Source organism: Cherax quadricarinatus, chromosome 80, assembly GCF_038502225.1.
Source record: "Cherax quadricarinatus isolate ZL_2023a chromosome 80, ASM3850222v1, whole genome shotgun sequence".
In the NCBI taxonomy this organism is placed as follows: Eukaryota; Metazoa; Arthropoda; class Malacostraca; order Decapoda; family Parastacidae; genus Cherax; species Cherax quadricarinatus.
Window position 1 is genome coordinate 17,041,511 of NC_091371.1, and position 22,601 is coordinate 17,064,111.

Below are 22,601 nucleotides of genomic sequence, written 5' to 3' on the forward strand. Positions count from 1 at the left end.
CTACTTTCACCTCAATTTCAAGGTTCTTTTCAGTGTGAAACCAATCAAAATCATCTCAATTTCCATAATATGTCTTCCATTTTATAAAACGAGACCAGGAAAACTAGAATACAACCATAAATACAGTGCAAAGTCGCTGTTTTAAACCAACAACACGGTTGGAGTTTTTTTTTCTCATTATGCACTGTGTGCCGCAGGATTTTTTTTATACTGCGCACACTGACCACATAGACCCATTCTTTTATATGTAGGCCTACCAGCTTTCTCTCGCTAGATTTGGAGACGCTAGAATTTATGCGTACTAGTACGGCACCAACCCTGAAAGGGTTAAAACTAAGATAATCAGATTGGTTTATCCAACTAGCGGAGAAGAAAGTCACAGTTTTATAAAGTTTCAACTCAAAAGGCACTCAGTCCACACAAGCAAGTCACAGTTCATGTAACCCTTCAACCAAAGAACGGTTAATTGACTTAAAAAAGTAACTAAGACAATCTCTTTCTATCCTAAAAAAAAACATAAAGTTTACAAGAAACATAAACAACCTGTTATACACAACAAGATACACCATGAGTATATCAGGTCCCATGTAATGAGTGTAAACTGGTCTACAATGGTCAGACTAAAAAGACTTTATTACAGTCAGTGATACTAATTGCTAAAGTAGGTAGAATTACCGACAATATGTAAAATGTCACATTAGTTGTACTTGTGTCCTTTTACTTTACATAGTATCACTGAATACAAGAATAGCAGTTTGTTTTGGGAAAGTGTTTGGCCCTCTTTCAACATGATACCAGAAGCTTCCAATTCATACTACTACACACAAATGAGAATGTAGCTACAAAAAGAAAATCGTAGAATCAGTTCTTATAGACTACATCTCACAAAGGACAACTGAAAATGGATGTAGTTCAAAAATTTGCTCTCCATAAGTGTAAGCCAGCAATCAACTTGAATCAGAATGACAGTGTAGGTTCAATTTCCAACAGTGGACCTGGAACAATATAATGCAGAGATGTACTGCAGTAAGTCTACTGTAATATATTGGGTAGTTCCTACTCATACTCAGCTGCTCATACATCTGCCTAACCTATTGTTTTTTGCCTCCATGAAGCTATTTAGGGGATGGTTACATTTGCATGTGCAGTCCTGACCTGATGCTCAACATGACATTGTCTTCACTAAGGTGCTTACCTTTTTTCTTTATAAACATATTTCCAGCTCAAATTTTGTATTTTCTGATGAGGACTCCGGTTGGGGGCTGATTATGTATACACATTGGTTATTCACTATTTTTTTTAAAGATAGCAAAATTCATTTTAAATATGCAGCAATTATAAAAATATGTATAGAACACCAAACCCACAGGAGTCACACTGCACCTTGGGAAATAAGCAATCAGGTTCAGTCAAAGAAGCGGACTGCAGTTCCATTTCCTTGGGTGAAATTATATCTATCCCTCTAGGCATCACCTGGTAGCTTTAACCATACATAAGGTATATTATCAACTTATTAAATGATTTCAAATTTTCATATACAGTGTTAGTTAGTTATTAAACTATTTTTATAATTTTTATATATTTTTATAATTGCTGCATATTTACAGTGGGCCCCCGGTTTTCGTCCTTAATCCGTTCCAGAAGGTCGGTCGAAATCCAAAATGGATGAAAACCGAAGTAGTATATCCCATAAGAAATAATGTAAATCCAATTAATCCGTTCCAGACACCCAAAAATATTAACAAAAAATAACTTAAGTTAGTAATAGAACTAGGCATCAAAAAAACAATAAAAAGTAAAATATATACACGGTACATTCATTGCTTACCTTAAAATATTTGAAGTCTTAATGTAGGGCGAGAGGTGAGTAGTATTTATTTGTACAAAGCCAGTGTAGATAGCCGGTAGGTGTAGCCCGCCTGGGCTACGCCTACACTGCGGCCCAGAGCCATATTATTACCATCGACATACCACGTTCACTGAGTTTAACCGTTTCTAACAACTACCTTTAGGTGCCATCATAAACAAAGGGAGAAGTAATGAATCATTCATGCCGAGAATTGTAAACAAAAGCGTTATGTATTAAGGGCGGTGAGGCCAAAGCAGATTTATACACGTTTTCTCTAATGATGGACCAGAGAAAACGTAATGTTTTCCCTCCACCAACTACCACCCTTCCACTGCATATAAACATTGCATGTTTATACACAATTTAATGTGTTTCTTATATAATTTTGAAGAAAATATCATAGCTGGATTCATGAAAATGTCTATATTAAGGTAAAATATGACATTTAATGTGCCCAAGAGTGATTATTATTACATATTAGTATTATTACTATGACATTAAGACTAGAGGGATACTCTTAATGAGTAACAAAGACATGTTTATATGCTATATAACGTGTTTCTTACATAATTTTGAAGAAAATATCATAGATGGATTAACGGAAATGTCTATATTAACGTAAAATAAGACACTGAACATGCCCAAGAACGAGTCACGAACGTTTATGAGCAGCCCAGGTGGACGTGTCTAGTACAGACGATTTCCGAGCAGATGTACGAAACCCAAGGTAAAATTTCGCTGAAAAAGTGGTCGAATTCCGAATTGTATGACTTTCACGCTGGACAAAATCCGGAGGTCCACTGTATCACATAAATAATTTCTAACCTTCTTCACGTAGGGTACGTTGGGGTGATGCTTGACTGGCATGAAGTAAAGGATTAGCCGCTCTAGGAACTGTATACCAGCAGTAGAGGAAAGACCCATGTAGAGGAAGATGCCAAACAGAACTGCTTTTGGCACCATATTAAGAACAACTGCCAAAAGCACCGACAATCCAATTAATGCAGACACTATTAAGGCACTGACTCGTTGCTCTGCAAGTAAAAATATAAATTAGTTATATTAACTAGGGAAGACAGGACTGTTTGCATTTCATAATGCAACCTTATTATAAATGGCATGGTATACAATACTGACAGGAAAGACATGCAACACTTATGTATCCTTACTGATAGTGTTTTGTCCACAAAGGCTTCATCAGTTGAATACAGCATTTATAACAACACAGACTAGTAGTATGGAGGTAATTTGGGAGATCAGTCCCCAGCCTTGATAGGAGGTCAGTCTAAAGTAGAGGCATGCAGCCAGAGACTTGAATAGTAGAACCAGAAGCAAGGTGTAATAGGTGAGAAATGGCATCACAGGCAAGCAGGGGCCCCCTCAATTGGATGTAGGTCATGCTAAACAGTTGTTAACAATAGAGTTGTAGAGGGCATTTCCTATATCATGATACCATGGTGTTCCTGTTTGATGGAGCAACACCATAGTATCTTGGTTCAGGGAATGTCTTCTACAACTCTCTTGCTAACTATTGTTTGGCATGACCTATATCCACTAGTGGGCCCTGCTCACCTGTGACATCTCCAAGCTAATATGCCTTACTTATGGTTCCAATATACAAATCTGTCCTTATTCTTCTGCTTTAGACTAAGGGTTAATCCCCTTCTATCAAGGCTGCAGGATTGATGAAGCACATATGCAGCCGAAACAAAAAGTAAACCCAAGGGTTGCTCAAGTCTTACTAATCAATGAGAACTATATTTCAAGATACAGTATTTTCCATCATAAAAGATGGATGTATTCTAATTTGAGGAATATTTGCAGAAAAACTTTTTTAATATTACGCGCTCCACTATCATAACTGCATTACCTGTTATTCTTAGGACACCAATGGTGAGAGAACTACTGAAGACAATTTATTCAGTAAACACTACTGCACTGTCTCACACATAGATCATAAAGTAGTAAATATAATTTACACAAGTACAGAGTGGTGGTGTGTAGTGGCAACCTGCGAATTATCACAATCAAGGGAACAGTGCTTAACTTACAGTGGTCCTACTGCTCATCAGGAATAGGAGGCAATCTGGTCTGAGCTAAGAACAGATTTACCTTCCTGGAACAAGAACCCCTAACTGGCATTAAGATCCCTAAAAGGGACAAGTCGTAGTGTGATACTAGCATGATGAGGAGTGGTTGTAGAGTTAGGTAACTTGTTGTGGATGGTTTGTGGCATATGGTAGTACTGTATTGTGGAGGGTTATAAAGCTAGTAGCATGTGGAGCATTGTAGACTGTCATCCCCTCAAGGAGGTTTCTAGATGGTGGGAACCCCTTGATCTAAGGTACTGGACCTGTCTTCTCCTTAACTGGATCTAACTAAGCTGACTGCCTCCAATTTCCTAGGAGCTACATGATCCCTATGGGTTTAGCGCCTCCCCCGAAATATCATGTACTGTGTAACATTTTAAAGTTGTTGTGAAGTGCAATGGCAAGTTGTCAGGGGGTTGTAACATGTGATAAGTTGTGGAGGATTGTAAGGTGTGATGGTATGTTGTGGAGAGTTGTAGAATGTAATGGCATGTTGTAGAGGGTTGTAAAATATGAAGGCACACTGTGGGAGACTAGCATAATGTAGAAGGCTGTAGTGTGATGGCATGTCGTGGAGGGTTGTAATACACTGTGGAAGGTTATAGCGAGTAAGAGCATGTTGTAGTAGATTGTAGTGATGGGTTGTGGAAGCTTGTATTGTGATGGCATGTTGTGAAAGGTTGTGTGTGATGGCATGTTGAGGGTTGTACAATGTAATGGCCTATTGTGAAGGTTTGTAAAGTGTTGTAGTATGTTATGGAAGGTTGTAAAGAATGATGGCATAATGTAAAGTGTGATAGCATATTGTGGAAGATTGTAAAGTTTGACAGCCTGTTGTAGGGATGGGGTTCCAGAATGTGAAGGTAAGTTGAGGGTTGTAGAGTGTAATGTCATATTGTATAATCATGTAGAGGGATATTCCTTTTAGCTTTCCATAATAAGAGTTCCATTGACAATAAAGGCTATTGTTTATTACATACCTTTAACACCAATAATCTTAGGAGATTCTCCAGGAGCATGTGTTGAGCTCATGACTGTTAGCGCTGATGTATGAGAGACAGTTCGGACACAAGCTGGACCCATGAAAGGTGCACCAAAGAGTCCAGATACTAAGTTGATGAAGCATGAAAGAACAAGGTCCCAGTGGAATCCTGATCCTTTTACCATGTTGCGCTCTGGCTTGCTCAAAATAAGGCTGGTAAAATGAAAATATAAATTAAGAACCTTACGTAAGTTTTTGGCAGGTGGTTTCAACATATATACCCAATTATTAACCACTTAAATTATTAAATACTTCAGTTTCTTCTTTGCAGAAACACACATACAGTACATTTATATATAATGAATAAAAAATAAAACCCTTTCTCCTGTATATATTACTAAATTTAAAAAGAGAAACTTTAGTTTTTTCTTTTGGGCCACCCCACCTCAGTGGGATACGGCTGGTACGTTGAAAGAAAGAATAAAAAATAACTTACTGGCAGATATTCTCTTCAAGGAAGACAAGGAAAAAGAGTAACAGTGATGCTGGTGCAGCAATGAACATGCACCACACAGGCAAAGGCTTGGTTACACCTAGGGGGTTAATCAGCCAGCCACGGACTTCAGGATTAGAAGGCTGGATCCCTTCAGGCATGGTCAGCTTGTCTGTGTACGTGTCTTGAATCAAATAGTCCAACAATACCATAAGAACAATAGAGATAGGCACACCAAAATCTCCCAGAGCACGACGTACCTGTTGGCAAAATAAAGCCACTGTTTATGAGAATTTTGACTAGAGTAATATCTCAGTAAATACTTGTATAATGCTGTATGCACTAGGAATAGCTTGCTTTTCAGGTATTACCTGCAATCTTTGTGTATAAAGAGACAAATGTTTGCCACATTCAATATATAAAAGGCCCAAAAATCTGGAATTCATTACCTGTGAATATAAAAGAAATGCTGTCTGTTTATAAATTCAAGTCTCTTCTTAAAAATCACTTATCCTCAACTAAATAAATACTGAATAATTGTATCTCATAAATGTTTACCCTGTGACCCAATCAAACTTTGTTATTTTTAACTACAATACCTAACAGAATACTCCATTCTACTGAATGCACAGCAACATAGTAAATGAGAATATGACCTGTCTTTGAAATACTCATTTGCGCTTAATTGTTATTTGTTTACAATAATGTTTACCACTGAATATATCACTGCTTAGTTAATCTTAAGTTAATTTTAAGCCTGCCCATAATGCTCTGCATACAAGAGGCTTTGGCATGTTACACTTAACCACTGTATTTCCTTGTACAGTACTTCTATGTATCATGTTCAAATTAATAATAAATAAAGTGGTGCAAAAACTAATCACAAGAATTTCATTTCATTGATGTTTTAATAAGTCTAACTGAATTTAAGCTGGCTTAAGTTTGGTAGGATTACGCTAAATATTACATTTTTTATAAAACGATTCAATGAGGTAACTAGTTTAGGTGCAAAGTTAATAATTTGTACACCATGTTGATACAAAAAATTATCTATAAATGTATGACAAGTTTTCTAAAAGAATTTTCAGGGGAGTTTGGATTCTTTGACTGCTTAAACACCACACACACTTGTATGTGAGTATAACAGTAACTAATGCATGGTCATGAATAAACTTGGGGTCTCATTACACGGGACAAATCAGTACAAAAACATTTTACGTATAATCTCCATATATGAACAGCAATACTGTGGAACTCACACTTCTTCCTAGGTATTTTGAATTACGGAAATGCTTCAGCTTGTAAGCTATGATGAAGGTTCCCAGCATGAGGATCAAGGATAAAAGAGCAGTGTTAGGTTGCGGTGTCACCACAGAACCAACTTCATTTCCATCAGCATCTGTTCCATTGACCAGAGTTCCATTGATGATCACGCCACTTATACTGATTGAGAGAAATACACCAATTAATTAGTAGCACAGCAACAAATGTATTATACAATCAACATTTAAGAGAAAAATAAATACTGTTTACTACTAAGGTCTGGTTCTCAAGTCAGACTCAAAAAGTCTGTCTGAACAATACAATTTTTCAAAGACTCTTACTTCAATAAATTTTCTTTACCTGTCTAACTTATTTTGTTTATTTAGTATTTCATATGTGACACTCTTAACAATTTATTACACCTATCATGCTGCACTGTTATCTACAAGATTACATTACATAAGATGAATAAATGATAAAAAATTTACTTACTTTCTCTGAATGGAAATGTTTTTACCTCAAACAGTTGCTCATTTCTGCAGTACCATTTGGAAGTCATTTTCATAACTTTTTTCAACCTGGCTCTTAAGTGATATACAAGTGCGAGTGAATATTTTCACACAACTGTTTTCTGAATAACTTTTCATCCTTTGCTTCACTTACACCAGTAGCTTGTCTGTTGTATACTAAAGGGCTCTTGATTCAAGGAACTAGTTACCCTCTCATTCCATGGATCAAACCTGATTGTATCCCATTTTCCCAGATGCTGTACGTGACCCCCTATGGGTTTAGCACTTCCCCATGATAATGATCATCTATTATGGAGTGTCTAATACTCCAATTTTTTATACTCTTTCCAATATACACATGTGTAAGGCAACTAATTTTTTCTATGCAATCTTTTATCTGTTAGCAATTATCAGTCACTTCTTTCTTGCAATAACCAAACTGATAATATAGAATACAGTGGACCCCCGGTTAACGATATTTTTTCACTCCAGAAGTATGTTCAGGTGCCAGTACTGACCGAATTTGTTCCCATAAGAAATATTGTGAAGTAGATTAGTCCATTTCAGACCCCCAAACATACACGTACAAACTCACTTACATAAATACACTTACATAATTGGTCGCATTCGGAGGTAATCGTTATGCGGGGGTCCACTGTATTTCATCTTATGTTCTGAGTGGTGATGCCAGATAAAAAAAAAATATATATTTTATCAACATCTTTGGTCCCAGACTACTCATCATCTTACCAGGAGATATCAGTTACACTGCCTGGACAAATGTAGAAGTCTTAAGAGGAAACTAAAGTTTTTTTTTTTTTTTTTAACAAGTCGGCCGTCTCCCAGTGAGGCAGGGTGACCCAAAAAAGAAAGAAAATCCCCAAAAAGAAAATACTTTCATCATCATTCAACACTTTCACCACACTCGCACATTATCACTGTTTTTGCAGAGGTGCTCAGAATACAACAGTTTAGAAGCATACACATATAAAGATACACAACATATCCCTCCAAACTGCCAATATCCCAAACCCCTCTTTTAAAGTGCAGGCATTGTACTTCCCATTTCCAGGACTCAAGTCCGACTATATAAAAATAATCGGTTTCCCTGAATCCCTTCACTAAATATTACCCTGCTCACACTCCAACAGATCGTCAGGTCCCAAGTACCATTCGTCTCCATTCACTCCTATCTAACATGCTCACGCACGCTTGCTGGAAGTCCAAGCCATTTGCCCACAAAACCTCCTTTACCCCCTCTCTCCAATCCTTTTGAGGACGACCCCTACCCCGCCTTCCTTCCCCTATAGATTTATATGCTTTCCATGTCATTCTACTTTGATCCATTCTCTCTAAATGACCAAACCACCTCAACAACCCCTCTTCTGCCCTCTGACTAATACTTTTATTAACTCCACACCTTTTCCTAATGTCCACACTCCGAATTTTCTGCATAATATTTACACCACACATTGCCCTTAAACAGGACATCTCCACTGCCTCCAACCGTCTCCTCGCTGCTGCATTTACCACCCAAGCTTCACATCCATATAAGAGTGTTGGTACTACTATACTTTCATACATTCCCTTCTTTGCCTCCATAGATAACGTTTTTTGACTCCACATATACCTCAACGCACCACTCACCTTTTTTCCCTCATCAATTCTATGATTAACCTCATCCTTCATAAATCCATCCACTGACATGTCAACTCCCAAGTATCTGAAAACATTCACTTCTTCCATACTTCTCCTCCCCAATTTGATATCCAATTTTTCTTTATCTAAATCATTTGATACCCTCATCACCTTACTCTTTTCTATGTTCACTTTCAACTTTCTACCTTTACACACATTCCCAAACTCATCCACTAACCTTTGCAATTTTTCTTTAGAATCTCCCATAAGCACAGTATCATCAGCAAAAAGTAATTGTGTCAATTCCCATTTTGACTTTGATTCCCCAAAATTTAATCCCACCCCTCTCCCGAACACCCTAGCATTTACTTCCTTTACAACCCCATCTATAAATATATTAAACAACCATGGTGACATTACACATCCCTGTCTAAGACCTACTTTTACCAGGAAGTAGTCTCCCTCTCTTCTACACACCCTAACCTGAGCCTCACTATCCTCATAAAAACTCTTTACAGCATTTAATAACTTACCACCTATTCCATATACTTGCAACATCTGCCACATTGCTCCTCTATCCACTCTATCATATGCCTTTTCTAAATCCATAAATGCAATAAAAACTTCCCTACCTTTATCTAAATACTGTTCACATATATGCTTCAATGTAAACACTTGATCTACACATCCCCTACCCACTCTGAAACCTCCTTGCTCATCTACAGTCCTACATTCTGTCTTACCTCTAATTCTTTCAATTATAACCCTACCGTACACTTTTCCTGGTATACTCAGTAAACTTATTCCTCTATAATTTTTAGTCTCTTTTGTCCCCTTTCCCTTTATATAAAGGGACTATACATGCTCTCCGCCAATCCCTAGGTACCTTCCCCTCTTTCATACATTTATTAAACAAAAGTACCAACCACTCCAACACTATATCCCCCCCCTGCTTTTAACATTTCTATCATGATCCCATCAGTTCCAGCTGCTTTACCCCCTTTCATTCTACGTAATGCCTCACGTACCTCCCCAACACTTACATTCTGCTCTTCTTCACTCCTAAAAGATGGTATACCTCCCTGACCAGTTGTGATGACATGTGGGCCTGTGGGATGGCAATGGCAACAGCCTGGTGAACCAGACAAGCTGGGCTCTGGGAGTAGGAAAACTCTCAAACTCAACAAAGGTATATTACAGGATTACTCTTCCCTTCAATCTAACACTTCCTTCTGTTCACCCCAGAGTTACACTCTCTTAGTGAATCTATTCTGCTCCAGTCAATCTAAATAGCCAAACTGTCTCAACCCCCTTCTCTGCTCTTATAATTACACCTTTCATACCACCACAATGTCTTTTAATTTTCATAATAAGTCCTCTAATTTCTATGTTCCTAAATTTCTATGTAATATTCACACCACACCGATCTCAAACATGGTATCTCCACTAGCTTCAGCCTTTACTTTGCAACAATATTTAAAGATCATGCCTTGCCAATATTAAAGCTTTGGCATTACTACACTTCTGTACATTTCTTTTTTTTTTCCTTTCTGCTGATAAATTTTTCTTTCATCAGATGCCTGAGCACTCGTCTATTTAATCTCTTATACACCCACCTGCCGACACATCCACTTCCAGACACTTATCTAAATACATTCACTTCCATTATATTTCTTCCCTCCCATTTACTGTACAATCTTTCATTGCCTAAACTTTTTTTTTGACTCATCGCCTTGCTCTTTTTTATTACATTCACTTTTTTTTTAACTCCTCCATCAATTTTCCAATTTCTCCACACACATCAGAGCAACTATGAGAACTCTCACTTCAAATTTGATTTTTTTTTTTAAGTCCACACTTCTTTTTTCTCACAACCTCATCTGTAAATATATTTGACAGCCATAATGACATAGAACATCCCTAAAGCTACAGAAATAGCCCCTCTTCCCTACATACCATAACCTGAGCCTTATTTTAACTCTTTACAGCTTTCAATATTATATTCATGTTGGAGTGTTAAATCCACAGGGGTCATGGGGAAATGGGAGGCAATCAGGCTTGATCTGAGGAAAGGGAGGATAGGTCTAATTCCTTGGATCTTGAGTCCCTCTCCAGTATCATAGTACTTCCCTTGAGGGTACAGCCTTTAATAGCCTGCCACCTATTCTATAACTTTCAACATCTGATACACAGTTTCCCTATCCACCCTATCATATGCCTTTTCTAACTCCATAAATGCAACAATTATTGATTTCTTTAAAAATCTGACAATACTATACAATAAAATAAGAAATAAAACTTACATTTCAGATTGGTTAACATCTACGAAGTTGTATGTCTGCTGAAGGGGATGATCCTTGAAAATTCCTGCTAACTTCACAAATGATTCATAAATGAAGATAAGGCACACAAGTGTTGAGAAAATTTCTTCAGTGAATCTGGTTATTTTCTTGACAATTGCAACAGCTTCAAATGCTGCAATCAGTATTGCAAAAACTGTCATCCAGAAGCCAATCCACACTCGAATGGAGAGGAAATCGAGCTCGTACATCAATGCAAACTATAAAAAAATATATACTTAATTAGAAATAGTTACAATAGAATACAGCAACAAATGCAGTGTAACAAAAAACAAATGATATTATTTTATAGGCAACCAATTACTGTATAGCTAATATAACATTTGGAACATGCATTTATAAATTTTGCATTTAAATAATTTGCCAATACTGTATCTTTACACAAGACATACCTGATACAGACTCATATCAAAGATCATAAGGGGTCCTGTGGCACCAACGATCAGCAGTGGTTGAGCAGCAAACACAGCAAAGATCAGACCATTCACAGAAGAAAATAGAAGACATTCACCAACACCTATGTAGTTATCCATCTTGTCACCTGAATTATACAACTAAATTAAATTTTTTGAAGTACAAGGATACAGTGAAAAACTATTGAAAGGATGCATATTCCTCGTCTATTAAATGTAGTATGCACAATGAATGGTTTACAAAGGGCTTCATGGAAAAAACTCATTACGTATTGGGAAAAACAGTAACACTGTACATGCCCCTTATGATTTTATAGGAGACATGCAGATAATAAAACTGCACTATACAAATATTTTACGGTAACCCAAGAGAGACAATATACAATTATGTTACAAAAACAATTGTAATTCATAGGGGTGTACCCGAGTGCATAATATACATTAGTGGATATCTTACCATACATGCCACCAAAAGTGATGGCAGCTGATAGAGCAGCAAAGAAAATGAAGATGGCTGCAGCAGCCACTTGTCCATCAATACCATCTTTTATGTCTGAGAGATACTGGGGATAGCGGATCTTAATATCCTCAATCATACCAAAGAAAGGCTTTCCAGTACGAATTAGAGGATCTCGCGGCGGCGGTTTCTTGTCTCCCCCATCATCATCCCCTGCAGATACTGGAGATGGAGCTGAAAGGATAAGTAATGGAATGTTTGCAAGAGGTAATGATAGAATTTAAGGAAATGAGAACATGTTGCTTATCAGGAGAATGCTTTCAAGAAGTGTGCCTGGATGCTGGTAAAAGGACCTTGATCCATGGAATTATAGCTATTCTCATATTCCTTGGATCAAACCTGATTACTGCTCATTCTTTATGCACTATATGATTTACATTATCCCTTTCCCTGTAATTATTGACCAAAAAGACAAGAAAAGGAATTAATGTTTTACTCTTTGGATTACTGTACCTTAATAGGAAACTATCACCAATTCAAAAGACAAAACTGTACAGTAGTCCACTTTACCTTGTTCAGATGGACCACGTTTGCTTCTCAAACTTTCCTTTTTTTTCATGATTTGGTGAGCTTTGGCTCGGATATCATCAATAGGAACTAGGTCTTTGTTGTTCCATTCAGAAGGAGGTAGAACAATGGAAGTGTTCAAAAATTCATTGATGGCAGAAAGGAGTTGCCCACGCGAGTGTGCACGATATGCCACTTCATGAAATCCTTTGTCAGACATAAGGGTGGAGATTGAACGACCAACCTCATGGTAATCCATTTCACCATGGAATGGTCCAAGGAGTACAAACATAAACCTGACTGGGATGGGAACCTAGAAGAAAAAAGAATAAACTTCCATTATGTGAGGGAAGCGAAGGCTTCTGCTATTTGAATGCATAATCTGCTGGACCAGCATACTGCACAGCTAACAAATTTATCAAGCTTTGGAGAAGTTTTACTGACCTCAACAAGATTATCCATCATGACTCCTTCAGCTAGCCTTACGAAGGCAATGGTAGGATGCTTCAGGAAGTCCACAGCACCAACTAATACAGCTGTGGCTTCAGCACCCTCAGGAATCTTCTTCATCAGTTCCTTATTCTTGCGTATTTCCTCCTTTACATCTTTATGTGTCGCATCACTTTCAATGTCAATCTAGGGGAAAACCATTATCATTACTGCCATGACAATATAACATGTAGTACTCTAAAATTTTTTTTACCATAACCATAAATATAACACATACTTAAATAACAAAAAGGCACAATACCGTGACTGGAACGATACACAAATAACCCGCACATAAAAGACAGAAGCTTACGACGACGTTTCGGTCCGACTTGGACCATTGACAAAGTGTGACTTTGTCAATGGTCCAAGTCGGACCGAAACGTCGTCGTAAGCTTCTGTCTTTTATGTGCGGGTTATTTGTATATAACACATACTTCTGTATTATATTTATTTAATATACTCACGTGGGTCATACAACACAAAGAGAAGTGGAGGTTCAACCCTTTGTCCAGTTAGTGCAAAACATAATCACAGACATGCTATTTACTTGTACTTCTATAGTTCAAGTCAAGATAGAATCCTAATACAGAATTAGTTTTATGCACAGGGCCAGAAGCTAAGTCTCAACCTTGGTAAACACAACTCAATGAGTGCATATGCACACACACAGTATAAACCACTACCTATGATTTACAATAAGTCAGTGGATACAAAACAGTTACTAAAGATCTGGAAGACAGCAAATATAGTTCCTATATATAAGAAAAGAGACAGGAGTCATTAAACTACAGACTGGCTTCTCTGATAAGCATACCTTGCATGTAACTGACATGGGTTCAGGGATGGCAAATCTTGTTTTACTAACTTATTGGAGTTCTGTGGCAAAGTAACAGATGCGACGAGAGAGAGAGAGAGAGAGAGGGTGGCTGGATTGCATTCTTTCAGACTACAATAAAGCATCTAATACTGTGCCCCACAATTACGAATAGGCATGTGTGTGTGTGTGTGTGTGTGTGTGTGTGTGTGTGTGTGTGTGTGTGTGTGTGTGTGTGCACACACATATGATAATATAACTTTATAATGTGATTACAGTTCTGTACACATGAAGGTGAATCCCACCTCCCCCTTCAAAACCAGAAACCAATGTCACAAGTTAAGGGGCATCAGGAGGAAGACTACAAACTATCATTGAGACGCAAATTAACGAAAGAAGTCCTTTAACAAGTAATGTACAGTATTTAAGATTAAAAAAAAGTACAAGCCAATCTTTCCAGAATTGTGGGGTGCTGGTGAACAGCTTTTAATTCAAGGAACTGGAACTACCTTTCCTCTCCTTGGATCAAACCTGTACCTCTCATTCTCCAGGCACTGAACGACCCTTACAGGCTTAGTGTTTTACTGTGAATAATAACAATGATAATATGCTTTTAATCTCAACAAAATGGTGACTGAAAAAGTATAAATAACTGGCCAAATGTAAAATCATCCTATGAAAACCCTCATGGCCAATGCCAGGGCCAGAATTTCTGTACTGGGGAGAAGGGCATCAAGAGAAGCTATCTGGTTGGAAGGTGAGTTAGACTTGTTTTGAAACAGCATTATTATTATTATTTTTATTTGGGAGAGCTTTAGTTCCTGTCCCCTTGGCACTGCCACTGCTTATGGACGGTTACAGCGCTAGGCCTATTATTTGCATGGTCCATTGTAAAGTCCCTGTAAATTGTTCAGCTTATTCAGTGACAGTCATTCATTACAATTTATCTTTAGTTTTCAGACTATAGAGGTAACAAAAAAAGGCACAATACCGTGACTGGAACGATACACAAATAACCCGCACATAAAAGAGAGAAGCTTACGGCGACGTTTCGGTCCGACTTGGACCATTGACAATGGTCCAAGTCGGACCGAAACGTCGTCATAAGCTTCTCTATTTTACGTGCGGGTTATTTGTGTACTATAGAGGTATGAGAACGGATGTGCCTGGAAAGCTGTGAGTGTGGGATAAGACTATAGGGTTACAGCTCATGGCTGCCGCTACAACCATGTTACAAAAATGCTCATAAAATAATTCTATTAAAATCCTCATGGCTGAATGGTTGGTGTTAGTGTTGGGCTTGCTACTTGCATAGATCATAGGTCGAATCCCGTTTATTTTTGCTTATTCGCTGGCAGCCGTTTATTATGACTTGAAGTGTCTGTGTATATATATGAATGTGTTTACCTGGAGTCGCCACCCGATCTTACATCAGGTCTCCTGTTTGCTGGCCTGATCGATCAAGCTGTTAGTACCCACTGCCCACAGTCCAATGTATGCTCTACAACCCGGCTCATCGGGAACTGTTTTAAGGAAGCTATAGAATTCCTTTTGAAGACAGTTAGGGGTTTGTTGGTAATCTATATGCATGAAGGGATGGTGTTGAAGAATAGTGGTCTTATACTACTTACAGAGTTATCTGTCAATGTACTAACTGCTCCCTCCGTTTTTCACCGGAGGTGTCTTACTCCATCTCCCAAGCCTCTGTGTTCATAAGTAGTATTCTTGGTGTGAAGGTTTGGGATCAACCCCTCCAGTATCTTCCACGCATACATTCTAAGAGTTAAGTATTAGGGACTTCCAGCGCTCAAATGTGCTTGACAAGATAAGATAAGATAAGATTTCGTTCGGATTTTTAACCCCGGAGGGTTAGCCACCCAGGATAACCCAAGAAAGTCAGTGCGTCATCGAGGACTGTCTAACTTATTTCCATTGGGGTCCTTAATCTTGTCCCCCAGGATGCGACCCACACCAGTCGACTAACACCCAGGTACCTATTTGCTGCTAGGTGAACAGGACAACAGGTGTAAGGAAACGTGTCGAATGTATCCACCCGCCGGGAATCGAACCCGGGCCCTCCGTGTGTGAAGCGGGAGCTTTAGCCACCAGGTTTATACGAGCTGTGAGGGTTCTCTGTACATTTCAATGCGCCATTTATTGTGAAATGTCATAAAGGTCAGAACAGCAACACAGTGCAGTATCTAATATTGGTAATAAAAAAAATTATGAACGATACAAAGAGTAATGTAACGCCTACCACATAAATATACCACTGGGCTAATATGGACTAATAAGGAAAATTATTAATTCTTGATTAACCAACATGTATAAGACGAACGGTTATGTGAAGCTGACAAATTCATAATTAAAATGAAGCCATATACAGTAAAAAAGCTCATGGGAGACGATATTATTTATTCTCAATCTAAATATTCCTGGAAGTGTTGCACTACAGTAAGTAGGAGTGGTGTAACTAGGATTTTCACCTGGTAAAAAACGGGAATTGGGGATGGTGGTGGTGGTGTGTGTGTGGGGGGGGAGCCTAGCCAAGGACACAGTGGAGGCATTCTTCAACGGTCACCGCCTTAAAGGGGAACTCCCGTTTCCAACACTTCCAAATGAATGAACATACTTATATACATGTAAGTATGCATGCAATATATATATATATATATATATATATATATATATATATATATATATATATATATATATATATATATATATATATATATATATATATAATATATATATATATATATATTATAATATATGTATATATATACATATGTATATATATACATGTATATATATACATGTATATATATATATATATATATATATATATATATATATATATATATATATATATATATATATATATATATATATATATATATATATATATATATATATATATATAACTCAGTTATCAAGAACTCATTTAAAATGAAGTCCTATCTAAAAAAAAATTCTTATACGTTTAAAGATATATATTTTTTAATTTATGTTAATGTAAAAATTAATAATTTTGTACCAAAAGAACCTTAGAAAACTTACCAAACCTTATTATAACAAGCTCAATTTAATTTAGCCTAATCCAACTAAATATATTTTAGTTAAGTTTACAATAATTTACTATTACACAAACACAATGAAACATTTTTTTCGTTAGGTTCAGAATAATTTTTGCGAAATTACTGTAGGCACAAATTTTCGCTTGCCTTATTCGGCAAGAAAAGTACTGTTATTTAAGCCAAAATCGCAAGTTTTTACATATTCGGCATGGCATATGTGTACTCACCTAATTGTATTCACCCAATTGTGGTTGCGACATACAAAATACTGAGAGGAATAGATAAGGTGGACAGAGACAGGATGTTCCAGAGATGTGACACAGAAACAAGGTGTTACAATTGGAAGTTGAAGATTCAGACGAGTCAAAGAGATGTTAGGAAGTATTTCTTTAGTTGTAGAGTTGTCAGGAAGTGGAATAGTCTGGTAAGTGATTTAGTGGAGGCAGGAACCATACATAGTTTTAAGACGAGGTATGTTAAAACTCACGGATCAGGGAGAGGACCTAGTAGCGATCAGTGAAGAGGCGGGGCCAGGAGCTATGTATCGACCCCTGCAACCACAAATAGGTGAGTACACATCTTCTGAAGCTGAATGATAAAATCATCCTCAAATAGCGACAAAAAAAGAGGCTGTGTATTTCGATCACCGTCTATTTTCAGTAGTAGACGGTGATCGAAATACACAGCCTCTTTTTTTGTCTCCATTTGAGGATGATTTTGTCATTCAGCTTCAGAAGATGTGTACTCACCTATTTGTGGTTGCAGGGGTCGATACAGAGCTCTTGGCCCCGCCTCTTCACTGATCGCTACTAGGTCCTCTCTCTCCCTTATCCGTGAGTTTTATCATACCTCGTCTTAAAACTATGTATGGTTCCTGCCAACACTAAATCACTTACCAGACTATTCCACTTCCTGACAACTCTACAACTAAAGAAATACTTCCTAACATCTCTTTGACTCGTCTGAATCTTCAACTTCCAATTGTAATACCTTGTTTCTGTGTCACATCTCTGGAACATCCTGTCTCTGTCCACCTTATCTATTCCTCTCAGTAGTACATGGTTATATAGGAAAAAATATAAGCTTCACATTGTTAAGGATGGGAGGGCGGGTTTACTACACCTTATAACGATGCGTAGAGTAGCTGCAGTTTCATTGGAAGGCAGGGGAGGGGAGGGGACTGCGAGAGTTTCCATGGGATGTGGGAGGTAATGCATATCCCGGGGGAGGGGACAACGGATACCCTTGGGAAAGAGTGCAGGAGTTTCCAAGGAAAGGGATATCTAGAGTATACCTGGAGAGGGTTTCGGGGGTCAACGCCCCCGCGGCCCGGTCTGTGACCAAGCCTCCAATCAATATGGCAATCCATCAATATGGTTCTTTTCCCTTAAAATAGACCTGACCCAGTGGGGCAACAGCCCTTCCCTGTGGCACCTGTGATCGGTTTCGAGAGTTAATGGAACCGAGGCTTCGTATGCGCGAGTCTTGCACTGTACCATAGGACTGTTTTGGTTACAAAGTTAAGCAACAACCTGTATGTCTTACTGAGATAAGGTCTACAGTCGTCAGCATCAGCAATGTCAGCTACAAGTTTTTCGTTGCCACCTTCCCACAACAATAACAACACCACAAATGGAGATCTAGCTCTTGTAAAAGTAATGGACGACTGTAACTAAATTAACATAAAACTGGATTTAAATTGAACCCAAAGCTTGGTGTGTGCGAATCCTGTACCGAAACAATGTCGTGATACAGTTTAGGAAGGTACAAAACACTTCACAATGAAACATTCCTGTAAATTGTGTGGCATTACCTTGAATATTAAGCATTTATAACAAACATTTGTTTCTCTTCTTGCATTTTTTTTTTTGGAAGGTGCATATTTTATGATGAAACACTCCTGAAAATTATAATGAATTATCTTGAACAATAAACAATTTATAAATATTTGAACATTTAATACCATGAAAATATGAAGTTGGAAGAAATATCAGTGCATAGAAACACAAGGTTATAATAAGAGGAAGATCCATTATATACATGAACATCCGTCTTCCCAGACAGTACCGCTAGTCAAAAATTTTGGTGTTTATCTTATGGACTATATGTAGTTTATATATATATATATATATATATATATATATATATATATATATATATATATATATATATATATATATATATATATATATATATATATATATATATATATATTATATATATATATATATATATATATATATATATATATATATATATATATATATATATATATATATATATATTATATATATATATGTCGTGCCGAATAGGCAGAACTTGCGATCTTGGCTTAAATAGCAACGTTCATTTTGCCACATAGGACAAGCGGAAATTTGTGTATGCAATAATTTCGCCAAAATCATTCTGAACCTAACGAAAAAAATATATTTCACTGTCTTTGTTTAGTATTAAATTATTGTAAACAAATCTAAAATATATTTAGTTGGGTTAGGCTAAAATAAATTGTTCTTGTTATAATAAGGTTAGGTAAGTTTTCTACGATTCTTTTAGTGCAAAATTAAATTTTTTTACATTAACATTAATGAAAAAAATATATCTTTAAACGTATAAGAGAAAATTTTAGAAAGAGATTAATTTTAAATGAGTTCTTGCTAATTGGCCAGTTTTACATATTCGGCACGACATATATATATATATATATATATGTCAACTTTCAGTTGTACAATACATTTCATATCATGTCTGGACTTTTTTATATATGTTATTAAACGGGGACACCATACAATAACTCCACATTCTAACTGAGTCGTTATGTATTTCACCATTTTGAAGACTGCCTACAACCTATAAGGCTCATGTGAATTGAATCTGCTGACATGGACCTGCCCTGCATGGGCCAGTATTCTTGTTGCAGTGTTCCTTCTTTCTTATGTTCTTATGTATGTGACTACATGTATATAAATGAACATATGCATTCATATATACGTGTATGGATTGTGCGATTCAGTAACAGACCTTTGTATCGAGTCACTGAGCTCAAAGTACTGGGGAGAATGACTCATATGAACGTCTTACCCAACGACCTTGCAACATACCACCGTACGACCACCACCTTCCACCCAGACAACCAGGACCTACACCATCCACATTCAACACACGTGTGACGCAACAAGTAAACGCCTCCACGAATTTACAACCTAGACTCAGGCTAGAAAAAAATTATATAAAAAAGAGGTATATAAACCTACAGTTCAATTTTCGTAGTAGGGCTGAATGACCTATACGGATTTAGTGATTTTATATGACTTAATGATGTACTAATTATGAATGTAATAATTTCATAGGTACCGACATTGAACTAGGAATTTAAAATGTGCACATATGGCTATTTGTTTGCACTACCTTGGTTCTGTAAACTACAAGGCTGACCGCTTAACGTTACTATCCTCACCTCGGGGATTTTACCTAAAAGTTAACACAGGTAAAAAGTGGCTTGCACTCTTCCGCGACGGACTAACTGGTTTTCAGCAAAAATTATTCCAAGGATAAAGCAGTGTGCTTTAGATTCTTCAAGACTACGGTGCTTAATCACGTGCTCCTGGGCTGAGGGACTGATTACCTCGCCTTCCACTGTCTTCTGTCTTTTGAGTATGCCCATGTATTGTATTAATAAAGCCACTGGATGGCGAAACGTCTATAAAGATACCCAGATGTTGCACATGTGTCTAATTTACTAAGAATGTCAAAGCCAACGCTGAACATGAAAGACATGGTGGAAAAAATAAAAGCTCTGAACTAATTGCTACACTCAAACTCAGACTTCAACAAATGATTAGGCGGACTGGAAAAAAAAATATAATTTACCGCAGTGAAGCGCAAGTATAATTATTATCAAAATAAAGTGCTAAACCCACGAGGGTCAACGCTTGCATACGTTGTACAAAATACTCTGTTTTCATTAAGAACTGCAAGAAACCCCTCGCGCGTGCCCTAAGTACACTATGGAGGAGGAGCTTGGACATGGGTGAAATTCCACAGTCACTTAAAACAACGGATATGGCTCCACTCCATAAAGGTGGCAGCAAAGCATTAGCTAAGAACTATAGACCAATAGCTCTGACGTCCCACATCATAAAAATCTTTGAAAGAGTGCTAAGAAGCAGGATTGCAAATCACCTGGATTCCCCAAATCTGCACAATCCAGGGCAACATGGGTTCAGGGCAGGTCGTTCCTGCCTCTCACAACTACTGGATCACTATGATATGGCCTTGGATGCACTGGAAGAAAATCAGAATGCAGATGTAATATACACAGACTTCGCAAAAGCATTTGACAAATGCGATCATGGCGTAATAGCCCATAAAATACGTGCTAAAGGAATAACTGGGAAAGTGGGGAGATGGATCTTCAACTTCCTAACAAATCGAACACAAAGAGTAGTGGTCAACAGAGTTAAATCGGAGGCTGCCATAGTGAAGAGCTCTGTTCCACAAGGCACAGTACTCGCCCCCATCTTATTCCTTATCCTCATATCAGACATAGACAGAGATATACATCACAGCACCGTATCATCCTTTGCGGATGATACTAGGATCTACATGAGGCTGTCATCTGCTAAGGACGCGGTTAACCTCCAAGAAGATATAAACAAAGTTTTCCAGTGGGCAACGGTAAACAATATGATGTTCAATGAGGACAAATTCCAACTACTCCGTTATGGAAAACTGGAGGAGATAATAACTAGAACAGAGTATACTACAGACTCTGGCCATACAATAGAGCGAAAAAATAATGTAAGGGACCTGGGAGTAGTAATGTCTGAGGATCTCACTTTCAAGGATCACAGTAGTGCCACGATCGCACGTGCAAAGAAAATGATAGGATGGATAATGAGAACGTTCAAAACGAGAGATGCTAAGCCAATGATGACCCTTTTCAAATCACTTGTTCTCTCTAGGCTGGAATATTGCTGTACATTAACATCTCCATTCAAAGCAGGTGAAATCGCAGATCTCGAGAGTGTACAGAGGTCCTTTACTGCACGTATAAGTTTTGTCAAGCACCTTAACTACTGGGAACGCTTGGAAGCACTTGACTTGTACTCGTTGGAACGCAGGAGGGAGAGATATATCATAATCTACACTTGGAAAATCTTGGAAGGAATGGTCCTAAATCTGCACACAGAAATCACTTCCTACGAAAGTAAAAGACTGGGCAGGCGATGCAAAATGCCCCCAATAAAAAGTAGGGGCGCCATTGGTACACTAAAGGAAAACACCATAAGTGTCCGGGGCCCAAGACTGTTCAACAGCCTCCCATCAAGCATTAGGGGAATTGCCAATAAACCCCTGGCTGCCTTCAAGAGAGAGCTGGACAGATACCTAAAGTCAGTGCCGGATCAGCTGGGCTGTGGTTCGTACGTTGGGCTGCGTGCGGCCAGCAGTAACAGCCTAGTTGATCAGGCCCTGATCCATCGGGAGGCCTGGTCATGGACTGGGCCGCGGGGGCGTTGATCCCCGGAATAACCTCCAGGTAATCCAGGTATCTGGTGCAGTCCCCCTTGAAAAATACAATCAGGAAGGGGACCAGTATA

The 22,601-nt window shown here is 37.8% G+C and overlaps 1 protein-coding gene across 4 annotated transcripts in view; it reads right to left on the minus strand.

Annotated features, from left to right (window-relative positions):
• The window catches only part of Ae2 (Anion exchanger 2), a 434,313-nt gene that overhangs the window by 15,084 nt on the left and 396,628 nt on the right, over positions 1–22,601 (minus strand). For all 4 annotated transcript variants that reach the window (XM_070102192.1, XM_070102191.1, XM_070102193.1 and 1 more), the window contains 9 exons: positions 13,066–13,257; positions 12,625–12,934; positions 12,055–12,288; positions 11,577–11,725; positions 11,128–11,384; positions 6,674–6,857; positions 5,418–5,674; positions 4,920–5,134; positions 2,675–2,883 (listed from right to left, as the gene is read on the minus strand). In XM_070102192.1, the coding sequence (XP_069958293.1) occupies positions 2,675–2,883; positions 4,920–5,134; positions 5,418–5,674; positions 6,674–6,857; positions 11,128–11,384; positions 11,577–11,725; positions 12,055–12,288; positions 12,625–12,934; positions 13,066–13,257 (2,007 nt within the window). The remainder of the gene's footprint in view (positions 1–2,674; positions 2,884–4,919; positions 5,135–5,417; positions 5,675–6,673; positions 6,858–11,127; positions 11,385–11,576; positions 11,726–12,054; positions 12,289–12,624; positions 12,935–13,065; positions 13,258–22,601) is intronic.